Raw genomic sequence first — 20196 nt, forward strand, 5'->3', positions numbered from 1 at the left:
TGTGTTTTGTTTTATTGGAACTCACTAATCGTTGAAAAAGTTGATATTTAAGTTGCTTATTATAAAATTAAAACCAAGTTTGTTGAAATATTTCTCCTTCGAATCATAAATAAGTTAATTAGTCTCATACTAAGTGTTGATTTTTTTTGCTGTTAAAACAATTTAAAACTGTAGTTTTTGATTTTAAGATGTACAAAATTTTGTCCCTTCGTCATGTGCTATTTAGTTTAAACGGCCCAGATTTTTATGTGTTGGTCAAGCGTAGGAAAAAAAAACTTCCAATAGCAATAGACATCAAAAATTAAATTTTATTAAAGCTATCTAAACATTAAGTTTTACTTTAAACAAAATAAACTAAATTTCGATAAAAAAACATTTTATTTAAGATTACTTTGTTTTTAAAACAAATCCTTACTTTAATCCAATAGTACTTAAACATATTAATACAGAACGGATTAATAATTGTCGGGCTAGAAACGATCTAGTTAGAAATGATCGGGTTAGAAGTGATCGGGTTAGAAGTGATCGTGTTAGAAGTGATCGGGTTAGAAATGATCGGGTTAGAAGCGATCGGGTTAGAAGCGATCGGGTTAGAAGTGATCGGGTTAGAAGTGATCGGGTAAGAAGTGATCGGGTAAGAAGTGATCGGGTAAGAAGTGATCGGGTTAGAAGTGATTGGGTTAGAAGTGATCGGATAAGAAATGATCGGGTAAGAAGTGATCGAGTTAGAAGTGATCGAGTTAGAAGTGATCGGGTTAGAAGTGATCGGGTTAGAAGTGATCGGGTTAGAAGTGATCGGGTTAGAAGTGATCGGGTTAGAAGTGATCGGGTTAGAAATGATCGGGTTAGAAATGATAGCGAGTTAGAAATGATAGTAAACCTTTGAAAGAATCTAATTGTAATAACTGAGAACATAAGTCAGTATTTCAATATAAAAAATGTAACTTATAACTTAAAACAGTTATTTTTTTTCACACTAGTGATAATCTTAACAATATTTTTGAACAATTTTATGAGTTTAGATTATTCCTACAAAAAAAAAATTGAATTCAGCTACAAACTTTTACCTAAGGAATAGATTAAACTGAAAAGAAGCATGACACACGATTCGTACGCAAAAAAGTTTTCATTCTTTGCCTGATATTTTATAAAATGGGTAATCTTTTAGGGGCGATTTGGGCTATCAGAGGAGAAGTATTTAGTAGTAAGGCGGAAAAAAGCACAATGCTAACTAGCTAGTAATCGAGCGATATCTAGAAAATGAAGGTTTTTTTCAAGTGGGCATTTATGAAATCCCTGCCGTAACCTTTGTTAGTAGGCGCTAAGTTCGTCATATAACCAGATGAAAAAACATAACGTATTAGATAAGTTATAGTTGCCTAGCTAAAAATAAAACTTTCAAGTACATTTTAAAATTATTACCTGAAAAATATCATAAAAGTTTCAGAACTTGAATTGTTGTGTAAATGCTACAAACGTATTAGACATGTTCATGGTTGCCACTGATCAAGCTGAGAAAAATTTCCTGACCTTTTACCAAAATATTCCTGACTTTTCTAAATCAAACTTATTTTAAAATACATAATCTAGCACTTGAACTATATAAAGCTTTTAATCTAATTTTAATACAGCTTAAAAACAACAGTTTTTTGCTAAATTCTATCATCAAACTTCCAGTACATCACTTAAACCATCTTGTGTATGATTGATGTTTTTAATAAACAGCTCTATCAGCAAAATACTTGTATTATTACCTTATAAACACAGCTTGTCTGAAAAAAGACACAATTTTTTAGCATTTCCTAGCATAAATGTATCTAGATAAACAAACGACATATAAGGAACTTTTACAATTAAAACCTTAAATTAATAACGGAACTTTCATAACTAAAATCTTAAAACAATAACAAATTTTTAAAGTTGAAACCTTAAAACAATAATGAACACAAATTTTTAGAATCCTAGCATAAATGTATTTAAATAAACGAAACGACAAATAGGAAACTTTTACAATTAAACCTTAAATCAATTAGGAACTTTCACAACTCAAACATAAAAATAATAACGAACTCTTACAGTTAAAACAATAAAGAACTTAATCAAATGCTGTTTTTTTAAATGTGTGTACTAAAATTTATTTTATACGTTTTTTATTAGCACTTCTTTTTATTAGCAACCTCTTTATCTAATGAAGATATGGTTTGATAATTTTGATTCTAAAATTATGCTAGATAAACTTTTGTGTATATATCACAGTTTCACTATGGAAATGTCCTTGCTACAGATCACCAATACTAAAAAGCTTACAAAATCTGCTTGTTCAATATATTAATAGAAAATTTTTGCAGTTTTATAAAGGATATTTTAATAATTTATACTTAATGAAGGCATTAGAAATAAAATTAAATATTTTGTAAATTTATAGGAAAATTTTAGAATTTTTTTCTAATTTTAAAGGACTTTTAATTAATTTTTACCATTTGAAGGCTTTGGAAAACAAGGAATTTTGTAAATTTAAACAGACAAAATCTGACTTTTTTTTAAATTTTATCAAATTTCCTGACTTTTTTTCAAAATCCCCCATTTTTTATAGCTTTTCCTGACCGAGTGGCAACCCTGCATGTTACTACCAAAAAGCTGGTTCACTCAGTTTATTTTCACTTTAACTACAGCAACGCTGATACGTTCACTCTGTGATACATTGCTCACACTGATAAATATACTCACCTTCTTTGCAAATAATCTTGAATACGTCAATTAAAAGTTACCTCACTGGAAAAATGAAAATACTAAAATTTAATTCTAAATAAGTCTGCGCATGAAAATAAAATCTAAGTAAATGCACCTTTCAAAAACACTATCTTATCATTCATATTATAATTAATAAAAATAACAACTCAAACCAGTTTAAAACATTACATTGCATAAATTATTTTGAGTCGTGATAAAAACGGATGAAAATAAAATTATAAATCAACTGTAAACCTATTATCAACAATAAATTTCTTCAAACAAAAACCAAGCTTTAAAACAAATGTTAATTTACAAATAATTTGACATCTCAGCAATCTACTTAAAGCTTAATGTAAAAGATTCTAGAATTTATATTAGCAAGTTTGAAATTTTCAAGCATTTGAACTGACAAAAGCTGATATTTTGTTACTTCTTCGAAATAAATTGATTTAGCCTGACGCTTACGAATTCTGATAGCAATGCTTTAGACCTGTAAGCATTTGATTCAGGATCTTAATTCAATCAAAACAGGTCATTCCTTGATTTATATATTATTAAACTTTTTATACATAGGTTGTGAACTAATTTTAGTTTATAATATTCTAAAACATTAAAAAGAGTCCATAGTAAAAAGTAATATTTTTTATACTTATAACAAAATTCAAGTGTTCTTCAAAATATAGTTTATTAAAACAAGCAATACTATAAAATTTACCTAAATAAAATTTTTTCATCAATATTTACTAGTAATCACAAAAGATAAAACCTAGCTTCAAAGTAAAATTTTACTAATTGAAAATACATTTAAACGTGTTCTACAAATTCTTAAAAAGTTAAAAAGCTCTAATTCAAAATAATTTTAATTATAATAAAATGTGCAGTAAAATCCTTTAAAAAAGTATTTTTATACGATAAAATTTTCTAGTTTTGTAGCGAAGTAATCAAGAACTAAATTAGAAATATCACCTTAAAAATAAAATACGTATCGGAGTAATCTTAAAACTAATTAAAAAAAAGTTCACTTTGTAATTTTTTTTAAAGATTTCTCACACTTTTGTCATCAATTCTATCAAAAACTTCAGAATACGTTATTCCAACAATTTAATCCTGTGAAATATAAAACTTGTAAACTAAAACTGCAAGTTGGCAATGAAAATTAAATAATCTAGTTAACAGGGTAAGAGAAAGGAATTAAGCTTAAAAACTTAAAAATAGTTCTTCTAATGACGAATGCTTTGTAATAAAACAAAAACAGCTGATAATAGCAATCCTTTTAATTACATTTTACTAGATAAAAATCTCAAGTTTACGTTAATAAACAAATTGTAAATTTTATAGTTTCTTTTTATTAACTCTATTATAAAATAATTTATTATAACTAACACTGTCGTTTTCAGAATCTGCATCCATATAATCGTCAGAATCTTCTGTAATACATAAAAAACATAAAACTAACTAAGATATAAATTTTATTTACACTTATAATGAAAAATAAGAAGTCCTTGAGTGAGTAATCAAGTTTTGTTCAATAAAATAATTTAAGTTTATATTAAGTTATTTTAGTTTTACTAACGAATTCTGTGTTCAGCTACTACTTTTATCTCAATTATAAATAGGATTAAAAACAGAATTTAAAATTTTACCATATTCATGGTCAGGGAAAAGTTCAGGACGCTCATCATCTTTTTCATTTTTGACAAACTTTTGCTCGTTTTCTTGTTTAACGAGCACAGCTTTTAACTTTCCTTCTAAAGCTTGGAGTCGAGATAAATGTTGTATGTAAGCTGCAAACTGTGACTGTACAGGACCAAGTATATTTTGTATTTCAGGATTCTAATTATAGATATAATTTTTAGAGTGTTTTTCGGTGGAATTAAAATAAACAATATTTAGAAATTTGCATAACATGTATTGTTTGTATTATACATACTTATGTTTTAAAAATACCAAGGAAAATTAGTTATACTAATAAAAGGTAAAAGCTAACATATTTGTGCTAATAATATCATTATAAAACAAATGTAAACTTACCGTAGTCAAGTAGGAAAGGTGAAAGTGCATAGTATATTGTAGCCACTTACAGGTTATTAAAGCCCTGAGTAATAAAACTTGTATTAAAAATTATTAAAATTAAATCAATACAAAGTAAAAATAGTTGAAAAGAATTAATTAATGCATTTCAATAAAATAAAAAAGAAACTTTTCTGGGTGACTTCCTTGTATTCTCTTTGTAAGTTCTTTGATAAGAGGTTTTACATGCTTGAGTTCTACCTGACTCACCGTAGCTTTTATAATATTTTCTTTTTTTCTTTGTAATACTTGCTGCAATGTACTAAATTTTAGACTATCAAGTATAAAGTTGGCAATTCAAATAAATTTACAACTAACATTAGTTAATAAACTTATAGTAAGAATACAAGTTTACTATTAGATAAACTATTTCAAAATAAGTTGTTTAAGTAGATCTTAAACATTATTAGACAATATAACACCAGTTATTTACAGAAAAATATTAACATTAAGAAAATCTTTGTCGCCGCTTGTAAGACCATTCTTTAGAAGTTTATACAAGCTAGCACCCTCATTTTTAATATTTGAAACTTCTCTTTCTGTAGCTGTAGTCTTTAATTTTTCTTCTAAGGTCCGCTGTGAATAAACGTTTATTATTTTAATTCAAACAAAAAACATTATTCGAAAATGACTTATATGAATATAAGAAGATTTGAAAATACTTAAAATTGCTAAAAAATAGAATCTAAATACAATATAAGTTAATATAAATAAATTAAATGCAAGTAAAAACAAACCTAGTTTTACAAATGAATAATGGGTATATGTAAAACAGGGGTCGAGTCTTTTATAAGTTACAATTTTCTTAGAAAAAAAATTTCTGCGTGCTCAACTTATTTCAAATAATTGCAGTAACTGAGAATTTTTTCTACTACTTCAAAGCAGATATATAATTAATTAAGCAATAAAAAACCCAGTACTTACTAATTTAAAACCTAGTTATAAGTTTTTACCTCAAAAAATTTTTTCTCTTTTAGTTTTTTTGAAAATTATGTTTTATCTAAAAAGTACAATGCCGCAGCTTCCTCACATAAAAAAAGGCTATAACTATACAGGGTTAGAAAAAATCCAGGTTTTCTGAATATTTTAAAGTACAATTTATTTTTGTCTATTTTTAGTGTAAAACTAAATTTAAGGTAAAGAACTGTTTCAAAACGCTCAAAATTATTGATAAGACACTGTAATGCTACTTATAAAGTGTTTTATATTGAATAAAATTCATAATGAAAAAAAAATGTTTATGATGTAATTTTTGTATCAAATCATAATTGTTTAAATTACCAGGTTTTTCTAAGTTTTTTAAAGAATTTTGTTCATAGTTTAAGGTTTTTTTTTTTGAGATCTAACTTTCAATTTTTTTAGCCTAAATTGTAAATTTCAAGGTTTTTCCAGGAATCAAGATTTTTTGGAAACTATGACTATATTCAATATAATTTAGTAGTTGCAATGATTTATAGTTAAAAAATTATAATATGCTTAGCGGAACTAAATAAAGGGTAGCTTCAAATTTCCACTACTGTTTTTGAATTACTCGAAAATCATGCAACTAATTTACATATTTGCTGAGTTAGCAAAAATATTTTTAAGTTTTTTCTTTATATATTTATACCCTCAACTCTAACCCACCTTTCTCAAACCTAAAAAAAATTAATCAAAAATTAAAATTTTATTATTAAAAAAAAACAAGAACAAAAGTTATTCAAAAACAATTTGAATAACAAAGTGGAAATTTGAAGTTACCCCTAAATAAATGATCTACTTTTTTTTATAACTTTACAATACAAAACATTTCTATACACTTAAAATATAAAAAAAGGTTTGAAAAATATTAGGGCATAGGGAGGTTTCACTTTTTTTTAAATTGTAGATTAGGGTTTCCCAAAGTGGGCCAAGTGGCCCCCTAGGGGGCCATGACAGATACTCAGGGGGCCACGAGCAGCAAAGGGGGAAGAGGGGGGGCCATGAGCAGTAAAGGAGCCACAGGGGGGCCATAACTTGAAACTTACACTAGATATTCTTGAGTTGCAGATGAAGAGCAAAAAAAAAAAGGTCTTTGGTGTTTTTTATTGTAGTTTATGAGTAATCTTGTTGAAGGGGGCCATTGCTTTTTCAATTTCTTTTAAGGGGGTCATTTGCAAAAAAGTTTGGGAAACCCTGGTAGAGTGTTAACTAAGCTACAAGTTGTTTTTTAAAGCTTTTAGATATTCAATACTTTAAAAAAAAAACATTTTACTTCCAGGAAATGTTAATTGAAGTATTTAAAAAAATTACAAGAGTTCTAAATTTTGTTTTAAATAAAATATATTATTTCTTAATAATTAGTAACAAAATTGTTTTTACAATCAAAAAAATATTACGATAAACTTTTCTTAACAGTGCAAAAAATATTGCCTGATAATTTGAGTATTTTTCTTAAAACACATAGGAGGATAAAATTTTAGTGATCTTTAATATTTACTGTTTTAGTTTTCTCCTCCAATATATAACCTATGTACTCTCCTATTTTAACCGGTTATATCTCAGAAATTAGTTTAAATAATAATAACTCACAGCTTAGTTGTTTTCTCTCCTATATCTCTACTTTTTTTTTTATAAATAGTGTAAAAATAGTTTTTATTTAAATAAATCTTTTAGAATACTCCAAAATAAAAAAGCGTATTTTTAAATTTCTAAACCTGTTTTAAAACTTAAAAACTGAGTAAACATAAAAAAAATTAATTGGAATTTTAAGTTTTTTTATTTAATATTCCTCTTTTCATATTAAAAAAAATATAAAATAAATATCATTATTAGGCTATTATTAGTTTTTGTAATAGTGTAAAACTATTATTTTTTAAATGTACAATTTTGACAATCATTAGATATTTTAAGTTATGTATTTTACTTTCTTCATTTCAAAATTAAGTTTTAATTTTACTTTTAAATAGTTTATTTAAAACTTAAAACAGATATTAACTTCACTGTGACCAATTGAATTAGTTCTATTTCTTTTAGACATTTGGTAATTGTAGTTAGTTTGACTAGGAAGTCGTGTGTGAACAACTCCATTTAGTGCTGGCTGTTTTACCTGTCAAAATTAACTAAATTGTAAATAGTTTAAGAATAAAACAAGATTCAAGGTATAAACTTCAACTTATGATATAAATAAAAATGTTTATAAATAAACGAACGTAATAAACAACTTCGATAAAACTCACTTTTGAATTGTTAGTTTTTTGTATCACTTTTATATCACACAGGTCTTCTAAAATTACAACAATGTCAGTGTCATTTATACACGATTCATCTTGCAAGTTCTGTTAAATTTTTTAATGTTTATTTAGACACTCTCTTAAACTTATGAAACCATTAAACAAGTATAAAACATTGTCTGAAAGAACTTGTAAAACAGTTTTTCCTCATGGGCTGCTAGCCTTTGAAACATATAACAAGCCTGGACAAAAAAAATCATGACTAAATCACATGTCAACTTTGCAAAAAAACAATTGCTGCATCTTACTTATTGTTCTTATTTCTAAAATACTAAACTAATTGAAATGTATAACTAAAACTTTTATAAAAGCTTTAAAACTTTTTGCAAGTTTACAGTTAGAGTATTTACATTTTAAGTACAAAAAAATATTTTTTTCTTTTAATGAATCAACCCTTTTGTTAAAAAACTTATACAACTAAAAAATATATGGAAACAATCGTTACATCTCTTTTATTCACATGAAACAAAAAAACTACAGGTCATTTTCTTTAGTTTTTTATGTATCGGAATCAGCGTTTTATTTATGGTCGTTTACTATATATAGTTTAACTTCATTTAACTACAATTTTTCTTTGCTATAAAAAAGCAAGTATAACACTTTTGAATTAATATAATATCATGATAACTAAATCAAGAAAAAAATATACTAAACTACTAAAAAACTAACTACAACATGGAAAGCGCTCTGTTTGCCATAAGCTAGACAAATGTTATTTGCATTTACGAACTTCGCAGCTTTAATAGGAATAGGTTGTCCTTGTTCGTTAGATATTTTGATAACTTTGAATGGCATCAATGGGGAGGAATTTGCCCTCGAACTGTTCAGTTTAAAAATTATTTTTGTTAAAATCAACATCACAAATATTACGAATAAAATGCAATGGAAAAAAGATAAATAACTTTTTATTTTGAATAAAACAAAATAAACAATAATATTTCCGTTTATTATATTAAAATTTAAGCAGTTGGGCATAAATTCGTTATAAACCTTTACAACTAAATAATGTCCTTTACAACAAGTGTTTTAAATTGTTAACTTTCTAATGTTGAATTATTAGCTCTTATAATTAAATACAAAGAAAGGTTGCTACAAAAAAAATCAGTTTCTATTATATGCAAGAATTCTCAAAAAACATCAGTAGTAATGCTGTTATAAAACAAAAACATCATTAAATATTTAGATAGCACAAAAAGTATTAAAAAACTTTTAGAGTTACAATAAACTAAATAATTCAATAAAAGAATGTCATAAATAAAACTTTTATCTATCTACTTAAAGGTAATATTTTTAATAATAATAGATTAGATAAATATAGATAAATATACTGGTAATAATAATAGATTACCAGTATATTTATTTCCAAAGTTATAAAACAGTCTGAAGTATCATAAACTATCTTAAAAACAGCGTTTTAAAAATTATCATAATTATTTCAATCTTTTCTATACACTAAGAATAAGGGGAACGGGTCTAAATTGGACGAAGACAAAATTTCCATGAGTTTACTAAATTTCACAAAGCCAAATTTGCACGAAGACGATTTTGCACCAAAGGTCAATTTTGCACGAGTTATTTTTTTTAAATATACAGAAAAAAAAATCTAAATTAATTTAGTATAAACTTACTAACCGAGGGTAAGGGGTAACATGAATAAAAAAAAAAGAAAAACAATTAAAAATAATAATTATAAGATTTTGAAAAATTGAACTCATGCAAAATTGTCTGCTCGTGCATAAGTGTCTTCGTGCAATTTTATCCCCTCGTGCATAAGTATCTTCGTGCAACTTTGTCCCCTCGTGCAATTTAGACACCTACCCAAAAATAAGGATTGTGTCTCCTTGAAGAAAAAGCCAATCTCAGTAACTAAAAACTAGTCTGAGCAAGTCTGAATTTAGGAGATTTTTTAAATAATTATGATTAAAAAACCTTAAAAAAAACTGTTAATCAAATTTTAAAACCTGAAAAACACAAATAATAACATAGTGACTTATATGTAGCTGCAATATTAGATAAAATTTACGACTAAAATATTCGTCAAAACAATCTTGAAATTTAAGAAAATTACCGAAATTAGCCAGAGTTTTCAATAAAACATTCAAACAAGCCTGAGTCAGCAGAATTTTTTCATAAAAAAAATTAACTAGCCTGAATCTGTGGCAACCCAGCTTAAATGATTAAAATCATTATAAAAAACTTACATTTTAATTTTTTTATATAAATAAAAAAACAAACTTAGATAGCAGCTCTTCAAAAACATTTACATCGTTTTCTTCAGTTACACATAACAGTCTGAAGTTAAACTGGTTTGTATCACAAGACACACAATCGAATGATGTAGGTGCATCACTGGGAATCATAGACAACAAAGAATTCTTTTCATTAGTGTGCCTAGGGTTTTCATTGATAAATGTACAAATAAGCATAAATTATTATAACGTTGGTTAGATTTAATCAAAAACTATTTTACTTATGACTGTACTTACAAAAACAACCTTGTTTTTTACTTACAAGAAAAAATACTTTTATTTATAAATTTAAAACAAATAAATTTAAAAATTACAATTTTTAATTTTAAATAACTTGAACTATTTTACTTAAGTATGTCATAAAGTATATAACATTTCTAACCAAATTCTAATATTTTTTTCATCTTTAGCAGCAGAAACAAAATAAAATTTTTTGAAGCTTTCGACTATGTTTTGTTGGCTGGCTGAAACAAAAACTAAGGAAACCAGGTCGATGACTGGATTTACATGACCGTTGAACGACTGAATATATTTTGATTACAGGAAATATTAAAACAAAATAAAGAGTAAGTTAATGGTGAAAGTTGTACTTCATGTTTATGACGTAGTATATTTGCTTTAATTTGAATTAGTTACCAAGTTTGAATATACTTTAAAACAAAACAAATCAACTTTATTTAACTTATAGTTTATGGCCTATTTACATATATTATATGTTTTGATGTATTTAAAACTATTAACTGAGAGGAGAATCAATATAAATTATTCTTTCAAAATTTTTATCATCTCAAAGTTTAATTCTATTTTATAAAGATTTTAATGTCAGTGCTGATGAGCTGATTGAGCGAAACTTTGTTTATTGATTTCTAATCAGGTATATGTTTAAGTCCTACAAACTTTATTCATAACAGTTATAAAGTAAACTAAAAATAATTAAATTGTCAGCATAAATAACATTAAAAAAACCTTTATCAAAGATTTTGATTTCAAATCCCATATTTTTATCTTTTTTCCTCCGGAAATAAGAGTCTTACCAGAAGGTCCCATTCGAACAGTATAAACTTCACCTTTGTTATTAAATCTGTATTAAGTTAACAGTTAATTATATGAATAAGTAGCAATATTACACTGTCTTACAATATGATGTATATAGAATATAAACTGTTTTCTACTGGACTTTGGTTTTAAGTTTAAAATAATCTCAATATTCTGCTTACTGGGATAGTTTAGTGCATTTACTTGTAGCTTTTGTTTAAAGCAATTAATAATCTATTTTCCCTTTTGTATTTTATAATATAAGTTTGACTATTTCCAAAAATGTAAATAAATCTTTTTTTAGTTAATAACTCTAATTTTATATAGAAAAACTCTTTTAAAGTTAGTATAAGCTAGGGTTTCCAATACTCATTTTAACAAACAATCCTTTAGCAGAAAATTTTAGAAATAAATGCTTCCATTTTTTATATATCACCCATAAAGGTTTATTACTCACTTATTTGCGATTCCAATTTAAGTTATCTGATAGCCAAAATTGTCCCTAAAGGGCTATACAATGTGGCCAAACGTTCTTGAGAAATTTCTTCCAGATTTTAGAAAGTACACGTTTTTGGGTATAATTTTAGTTAAAAGCTAAGTTTAATGTAAAAAATATTTAAAATTCCAGCTTGTTTCAGGGCTATGATAGCAAGTTTCAACTTTTGTAAACATTTTTTAAAGCCCCTGATGGTCTATACAAACAATCGTACATAAATATTCTACTGCTACAAAACATCAATTTTTAAATAGAAAAAAACTCCTGTTGAACTATATTTTCTTAAAGTATTGCTGAAATCATAGGAATTTCTTTTTTATAGCAAACTTAGTCATTTGGTTGAAAAACGTGAATGTTATATTCAACTAATAGTATATTTTTTCAAATCTGCAGTTTTATACTAGAAAAAGTTATATGATTACATATCAAGTATCTAGTAAGTTTATTGTATGTATAGATTCTACACTGTAAAAGTTAGCTTCAGAATTTATATCTAAAAAAAATATTTAAAAACTAATTTATTTTCAAGAAGAAAAAGTTAAGAACTTTCAAAATTGTTGTTTTTTATTCCAACTTAGTACAACTTATTTGAACTAACATAAGCAACCAGTATTTTAAAATATGTAAGAGATAATATTTTTTTATCATAAATCATCAAAATTATTTAAATTGTTACTATAAAAAATAAATATGTTTTAAACTATGTTCAAAAACTTACTTATGCATGTATTGTTTTGGAAATTTATGGTCCCTTTCAATAATAGATCTATCTTTAGAGCAACTGTAAAAAATTGTACTTTCTTTTTCTGAATGCCAGCATACATCAGTAACCTCACTGGAATGTCCTTCCTGAAAAAATATTTTTCTATAAATGTAGAACAAAATTACAACTTTATAATTAAAAAAGTAGCAATCATTGAAAGTATAAAAATAAAAGAAATAGACCAGTCAATGTTTAATTTTGAATAATAGGCATACTTAATAGCTAATTGAGCTTTAAGGATGCCAAAACTTATCTTTAAATTTTTATATAAAATATCATATGTAACAAAAAGATATGCGATAATTAAAAATAGTTTATTACATAATACTACTTTCAGTATGACAAGATTAAAACAGCAGCAACAGAATGCTTTTAAAATCTGTATAAAAATTAAATTTTTATGTACATAACTTCATATGACTAAGGTCAAGTTAAAATGAATTATACTCAAAAGATTAAATAAACGATTTAATTTTCTTAAAATAATATTAGTTATTTTTCTACACTTACAAACTAAGAATTTTGTTATTTTTTTAGACCTTATATTTCATATTTTTAAAACTTAACTTACTCAGGATTGCCTTAAGGTTTTTTGTAATTGTTTACAGGTTTTTTTAAGAGTAAGTTTTTTGGTCCATTTTTAATATATAGTTAATTTTAAGGTAAAAAACTGTCCTCAATAGTACAAAAATATTGATAAGACAATGTAAAGCTTATTTAATTATGTTTTTTTTTAATAAAATTTTATTTAATACAAAAAAAATATCATTATGATATATTTTTCGGAATTAATCAAAATTTTATTACTTCACACCTTAAAATAGTTTAAAAAATTTAGTTTTTTAGGTTTGTTAGTGATTTTTGTTCGAGATTCAAGCTTTTTCAAAGTTATTTATACCTAAATTGTCAAATTCAAGCTTTTTTGACAACCATGTAATAATCTTTGAAATTAGTTATAGTTTTAATCATCATACTTTTATATCGAATTTAAATGAATCTATTTGTTATAAAAACAGTTATTTAAACCAGGGAAGTTTATATAAAAAAAAATTAACAAAACTTAATTTAATAATCTTTGAATAAATATACTAGAAACAAAATAACTACATTATTTTTTAAAGAATATCTCTAATTGAAAAAAAAAATATTTAGATACAAAACTTAAAATTCAGTAAGAAACTAGATTAAAATAATATTAAACTAACAAATTTGTGTTCAATTTCATTAGTTAATGAATTTATCAACAAACAACACCCATTTTTTGTTCCTAGAATAATTTTAGACTGGCCAGAGTTGTGCAGATTTGTTTGTTTATCAGCTACCTGTAAGTAAACGTTGAAAGTAATTGCAAGAACTTGCTTAAAACTCTCAAGTTTTTATACATCCTTAAAAAAGACACTGAAATGTAAAACTTATACAAAAAGAATGATAAAGACTATACCTTTAATAAACTATTAACTTAATTTAATATACCTTTTACATGAATATTTTTTTCCTTGGTCATTGTAAGTCATATAAAAATGTCTTAAAAGAAAAAACATTTATTAACTTTAAAAAAAAACATTTAAGAATTATTTACCATATGCTACCATTATTAGATAAATCGTTTTTATTTGCTGCAATTTATAAGTGGTTAAACTATTAATTTCAATGATCTATCATAACAATAGAGTATTTACTTAAACATAATGAAAATTTCATATAAAAACATCTAGTCAAATTTACGGTTAAAGTATATTTTCTAAAAATTAACAATAGTTCAAGTAAATACAATTATATCATTTAAATGTTATCTGATATCTAAACAAATATGAGGTAATGTCAGTTATTTATAAAGAAATATGAGGTAATCTTAACTAAATAAAATTACATTTGATCTTCTTCTTGGGTCAAATTTCCATGTTATACATGTGATAGTAGAACCTAGATGGTCTTTAGGTATATAAGAACTTTTTAAAGAATTGTCTGGTAAACTGTAGATTTGTAGCTCAGAATCGTTTGTTACATCAGCATATAAATTGTTGCTACTAAAAGCTTTATTATGGTGCATAATATCACACATATTTAATTTATTTAATTACAACCTGCAAAAAAATTATTGCTTAAAATGGTAATTATAATTTAAGAAGTACTTGATGATTAATATATATTATATAATATACTAAATAATAATAACAAATTATACAGCATACTTCTTTTATTACACTGCCCTATGTTTCTGTGTGTTAAACAAGTTAACAACTTCAACAGTGCTCTGTAAAAAAATAAATACTGTAAGGAAAGAATAGAAGCTAAAGTAGGTATATACATGTGTCCATTAAAATAAAAAATAATTGTTTAGATTTTTATAGGTAAATGGTTAATAATAGATAAAATACTTAATGTTAAATCTAAAATACTTGTGTTTTGCTAGGATCATTTGTTAACAAATGCTTAAATTTATATTTTGAATAGTTTTAAAATACTACTGTTTTTGAACTACTATAGTTTTATTTTATAACTTTGTTTTTAAATTATAGAAAACTATAAACCAAATTTATAATACAACAAAATATTAAATTAGTATATTACATTTATAACATTTCTACCTTTAGTGTTTTTAAATTCAAAGTACTTCAGAAACATTAAAAAAAATAATGTTTTAATGATCTGATCGATCATATACCTTTATAATTTTACACACTAGAAAAAGAGGCATTTTGGATAAAATTTTGTCATAAAACCCTTTTTTTTTCAAGTCTGCCACTTTTTGTAGCAAATAAAAAAACCTAACCTGTGTTTTATAAACTAGTTAAGTATATTTAGAAACTCTTTTAAAATATGTGCTTGCTCTGGCAAAACTAAATTTTACTTTAGTCTCTAAAATATTTAAATATATTTTTTATGATCAATAAAAACATGACTTATATGCTCAAACTTTCTCTAGGTTTTCAAAAGTACACATTTTGGGTTTATTTTAAATTTGTTTTTTTATAAAAACTTTTTTTGATGATGACAAAAATGTTTATCTATTTGATAGATTTTTGTGTCAAATCAAATTTTACTACTGAATATGTTGTAGTGTTTATTTGCTCCTTTTCAGTTTAGCTCTTTATTGTGGAATCATAGCTCTTCATTAAGTTATCACCTACTACTGAACATGTTTAAGCTGTTAAAAATTCCATGTCTGTCAAAATTTCTCAAATTCCAGGTTTTTTAGCCTAAATTGTCAAACTCAAGGTTTGTCCAGATTTCCAGGGTTTTTAACGACCATGTCTATGTCTACCAAACTTTATAAAGAATGTCAGTAAAAGTGTAAAAATGTTGAGAGCTCATAATAATGAAGATTACTAATTTGTATATGCCAAATTTAAAGGAAGTATGTTTTTTTTTGTACAACAGTATTTCCTGATTTTTTTACCCTGAAATTGTCAAATTCTGGGTTTTTCCAGGTTTCAGTGGCCACCCTGGCATGAACAATTAAGCCATTAATTGTATAAATATTTAAAGTAGATACATATAAATCAACATTTATATTAACTAATAACTATACTATCACCATAAATATATCTAAACTTCAGCATTTATTTGAAAACACAAACTTCATTTTAAAGTAGAGTCTTCCAAATAGAAAAATTCAATTGATCTAAAATCCTAATGTACAATTTAGGATCTAGCTGACCATCTTTTTTTAGTTAATATTATTCATAATAGTTACTTTAGATTTTAGTTTTGTAATTGATATTTTGAATTTACTTCCTTCATCTTACACTGGTTAACATAAGTTAACTTTTACTAAACAAAGTTCTTTTCAAACAATACTTTGTAAACATTATGTATATTTAATAGTATCTATATTACACAAAATTATATGTCAAGATTAAGGTATTCTAGGCATTCTTAATGCTCTTACGAAGCTGAGCCTTAAGTCAGTCAAAATAAAAAACAAATATTGCAATCTGTAATTTTAATAAAAATCAAAGTACAATAAAATTTCAATTTAGAAATTCTTCTATTTTGCTCACATGTAATAAAATAAAACCGGTAAAAATTATAAAGAAAATAATTAAGATGAAAAAATGTCCATTTATTTTAAACTTTATTAACATATTTATTCACACATTAGAAAATTTGTTATCAATATTGCATATATTAAAGGGTTACCAAAACTGTCCTAGCGACCTTAAACTATCCTGGGTCATCCAGAAATTTTTAAATTAAAAAAAAAAGTTTTCTTCCCTGGCGCAAACTACTTTAAGCTTTAATAACTTACACCCAAAGAATTTTATTTAAAGTATAATTTAGCATCTACAATATAAATATTTAAATCTGAAATAATATACTCTAAATGAGCAACTTATTATTTTTTGTTGTTCATACACACTCTATAAAAAAAATAACAAATACAAAGAAATTTGTCCTGGACAAGACTTTAAAAGGTATCCGTGGTGTGCGACTTGATAACCAAAAGGTTCTTTATGCACCAGGTCTTATGACCAAATGTTTTGACCTTTTTTTTTGTTGTTCAATAAAATAAATATCTAGCCACAAGGCTATAAAATGTTCAATAAGCTTTTCAAATTTATAAAAATCAAGTTCTTCAACAAAATTAGTTAAATAAAATAACAAAATAATAAAACTGGATCAACTGAATCTCATTTAAAATCTAGAAAAATTTTGCCTTGAGATTATTTTTTAATCTCAACACTACCCTGAGATTTTTATAAAAAATCAAAACTTCTGTGGGTCATCCGGAGTTTAAAAAAAAAGTCAAAATATCCTGAGTTACCCTAAAACTTCAATTTATCCTCAGTGTGAGGCAAACCTGAAATATATACAGTAGTCAACATAAAAACTCTACTTTAAACCAAAAATATATTAAAATAGCAATAGCAGGGTTGCCAAATGTTTTTGGCAAACTTTCTTCAGGTTTTAAATTTTTCTCCATTTTTTTTTAAAGTACACATTTTTGGGGCTATTTTTAGTTTAAAATTAAGTTTAAGGTAAGAAACTGTGTTAAATATTATAAAAAAATTGAAAAAATACTGTAAAGCTACTTTAAATGAGTTTTTTGATAAAAAATATCTTATGAAGACAAAAAAAAAATTATAGGATAGACTTTTTGTGTCAAATCAAAACTTTGCTACTTAAGATGTTAAAATTGATAAAAAAAGGTATTGAAGTGATTTTTGATCAAAATTTCTTAAATTCCAGGTTTTTTGGCAACCCTGCAATAGTAATGAGTAGTTATTAAATTTAGAACCTAATTTTAAGCTTTTACCACAAAAATATTTTATATTACTATTTTAAAAAAGGTTTTTTGAACAGAAAATTACCTTGAGGCCTGCAGATTTTGGCTTTAGCGGCCAAATTTAGCCCACAGGCCGCAGTTTTCTTAGTTAGATCCATAAAAACATACCTTTACTGTATATTTAACAACATGTCTGCATTGAAACTTACACTAAATATTTTTGAGTTACAGATGTAGAGCAAAAATAAATTCTTAATATTAGTATTTTGAAACTCACACTAGATATTCTTGAATTGCAGATGAAGAGCAAAAAAAAGGTCAAAAAGTGTTTTAAATGGTAGTCTTGTTGGAGGGGGCAATAGCCTTTTTAATTTCTTCAAAGGGGGCAATTTGAAAAAAAAAGTTTGGGAAACCGTGGTGTAAATTGCTAAATACCAGATTTCAAGTTTTGTGGCTACCCTGGTTTATTTAAACTTGAAACAGCTGATTGTGAGTTCACAATGGTGAATATGACCACACAATTGGATTTCAATGCATTTTTGTTGGAACATCACCAGATACTTGCTTGGGGATTTGAGCTTCAGGATTTTCATTTTGTGGTTGTTTGTGTTAAAATTTTAACCTTGTGAGTGTTTGCTTAATGCAAGGTTGCCACTCTATAAGTCAAAAATCTTCCCTGAGTGACTAGAAACTTCCTTGAGTAACCTTAAACTTCCCTGAGTTTTTTTCAAATACTTAAAACTTTTAGTAATAATTAAAAAAATACTATGTAAATTCTAAGAATATTTAAGAACTAGCTGCAAGGCAACAAAATTCTAAATAAGCACTTAAAAACAAATAAAATTAACTTTTTTGAACAAAATATTGAAACTGGATTAACTAAATTTCATTCTAGATCTAGAAAAAATTTCCTTGAGATTTTTTAAAAAATCTTAAAATTAACCTGAAATATTTATAAAAAACCAAAACTGCACTGAGTTTCCCTGAGTTAAAAAAAAAGAATCTAAATTCCATGAGTTTCCCTGAGTGTGTGGCAACCCTGTTAATGTCACCAAGGACTTTTTAAGTTAAATAGATAGTTTTTTTTGGTTAGCTTAATGTTAATTAAAAAGGGGCAGGTAGAATTACAGGCAATGACAACTTGACCATCAAAAATCACTTATTGTTGTAGAGGGAAACGTAAGACTGATGTTTTTCTACCAATATAAAATTCAAAATAAATACATATAAGATAAAAAGTTTAACTTTGTTTTTTTATTTGGTGTGCAGTTAGAACTCACTTAGAGATTTTTTTTTCACAAAGTTGCATATACACTAAGAGCATCATTTTTAGTCATTAATTTGATATTAATTTTTTTAATTCAAGAAATACCTTATTTACAGTTGGCTAGTATACTTAGAAGTCAATCTGAACTGAAAAAAACTTTTTTTCATGACATTTTTTATTTTAATCATTTATTTTATATTAATCAGTACTCTTTGATTAATTGTTAATGTGTTTGGGTTAGCAGGGTTTGGGATAAGGGTACAAATAAAGAAATCTAAATCAACTTTTAAATAACTTGCTGATTCAGCTTTTTTTTCAACTCTGACTGGCCTTTTAAGTATTCTTCCTCTTACAATGTTATCAAAACTATTTTTAAAAATCTGAAAATCAAGTTAAATACACAAAATATTTTTTTAGGTTAAAAAAAACATCAGACTTACTCTTCCCTCTACATAAATTTTGTTTCTGCATAGTAGAAACTTGAGAATTTAAACTTTCAAATTTAATTTAATTAAGCATTAAACATTACTTAAAAATCTTTAATAAAGTAAAACATAGTTTTTAAGACAAATTCTTTGATTATAATGTCTGGTCTTAGATACTTTCACCCCTGGTTGGAAACTCTAGTTAATGCATTCTAAACACGAGCATAAAGTTATTGTTATAGGAAAATTTATTAATTTTTCAAAAAACATAAAACTTTAATGTCAATTATTTTCCTTATCTTAAAAGCTATCTAAAAAATTTTTTTTTTATTATAGAGAACGCACCTTTGCCTTTAATTTAAAAAAAAAATTATATAATTTGGGGTTGGAATTATTTCATGGGGTCCCTCCAAAAATAAAGGTTTTTTTTCGTTTTTTTTCATCAAATGGTATTAGAACCAAAAATAAATATTTTTTTTTAATATTTTTTTTTGATTTCCCTTAGTTTGCATGTTATTAAAATTAGTAAATAGTTATTTTATAAAAACAAATTATACAGTAATCTTCCTTTATTCTACCAACATATGTTTCTGTGTGTCAACGAATCAACACACTTCAACTGGGTTGTTAATAGGAAAGATAACTCGATAGATAGAAGATAAAATAGTTATTTTATA

The 20196-nt window shown here is 25.3% G+C and overlaps 1 protein-coding gene across 1 annotated transcript; it reads right to left on the bottom strand.

The window, feature by feature from the left end:
• Positions 1 to 3470: 3470 nt before the first annotated feature.
• On the bottom strand, positions 3471 to 14658 carry LOC145844375 (WD repeat-containing protein 43-like). Its single transcript, XM_082951775.1, has 15 exons — positions 14468 to 14658; positions 13803 to 13919; positions 12553 to 12683; positions 11270 to 11384; positions 10686 to 10825; positions 10290 to 10445; positions 8724 to 8874; positions 8001 to 8099; positions 7760 to 7870; positions 5251 to 5379; positions 4934 to 5055; positions 4765 to 4828; positions 4377 to 4566; positions 4117 to 4160; positions 3471 to 3840 (listed from the first exon to the last, which is right to left on the bottom strand). The coding sequence occupies exons 1-15, from the start codon at positions 14645 to 14647 to the stop codon at positions 3835 to 3837; spliced, it is 1755 nt and encodes a 584-aa protein (XP_082807901.1). The 5' UTR covers positions 14648 to 14658; the 3' UTR covers positions 3471 to 3834.
• Between the last annotated feature and the right edge of the window lie 5538 nt (positions 14659 to 20196).

The sequence above is a fragment of the Thalia democratica genome, chromosome 1 (genome assembly GCF_965202585.1).
Source record: "Thalia democratica chromosome 1, ktThaDemo2.hap1.1, whole genome shotgun sequence".
NCBI classification, from domain to species: Eukaryota; Metazoa; Chordata; class Thaliacea; order Salpida; family Salpidae; genus Thalia; species Thalia democratica.

Excerpts from the sequence above, each read along its gene's own strand:
- LOC145844375 (XM_082951775.1), bottom strand. The coding sequence starts at position 14,647 with ATGCACCATAATAAAGCTTTTAGTAGCAACAATTTATATGCTGATGTA. Across the intron at positions 7,871-8,000 it reads AAAAAACTAACAATTCAAAA|GTAAAACAGCCAGCACTAAA; the intron begins GTGAGTTTTATC and ends TAATTTTGACAG. Across the intron at positions 4,829-4,933 it reads CAAGGAAGTCACCCAGAAAA|GGCTTTAATAACCTGTAAGT; the intron begins GTTTCTTTTTTA and ends TTTATTACTCAG.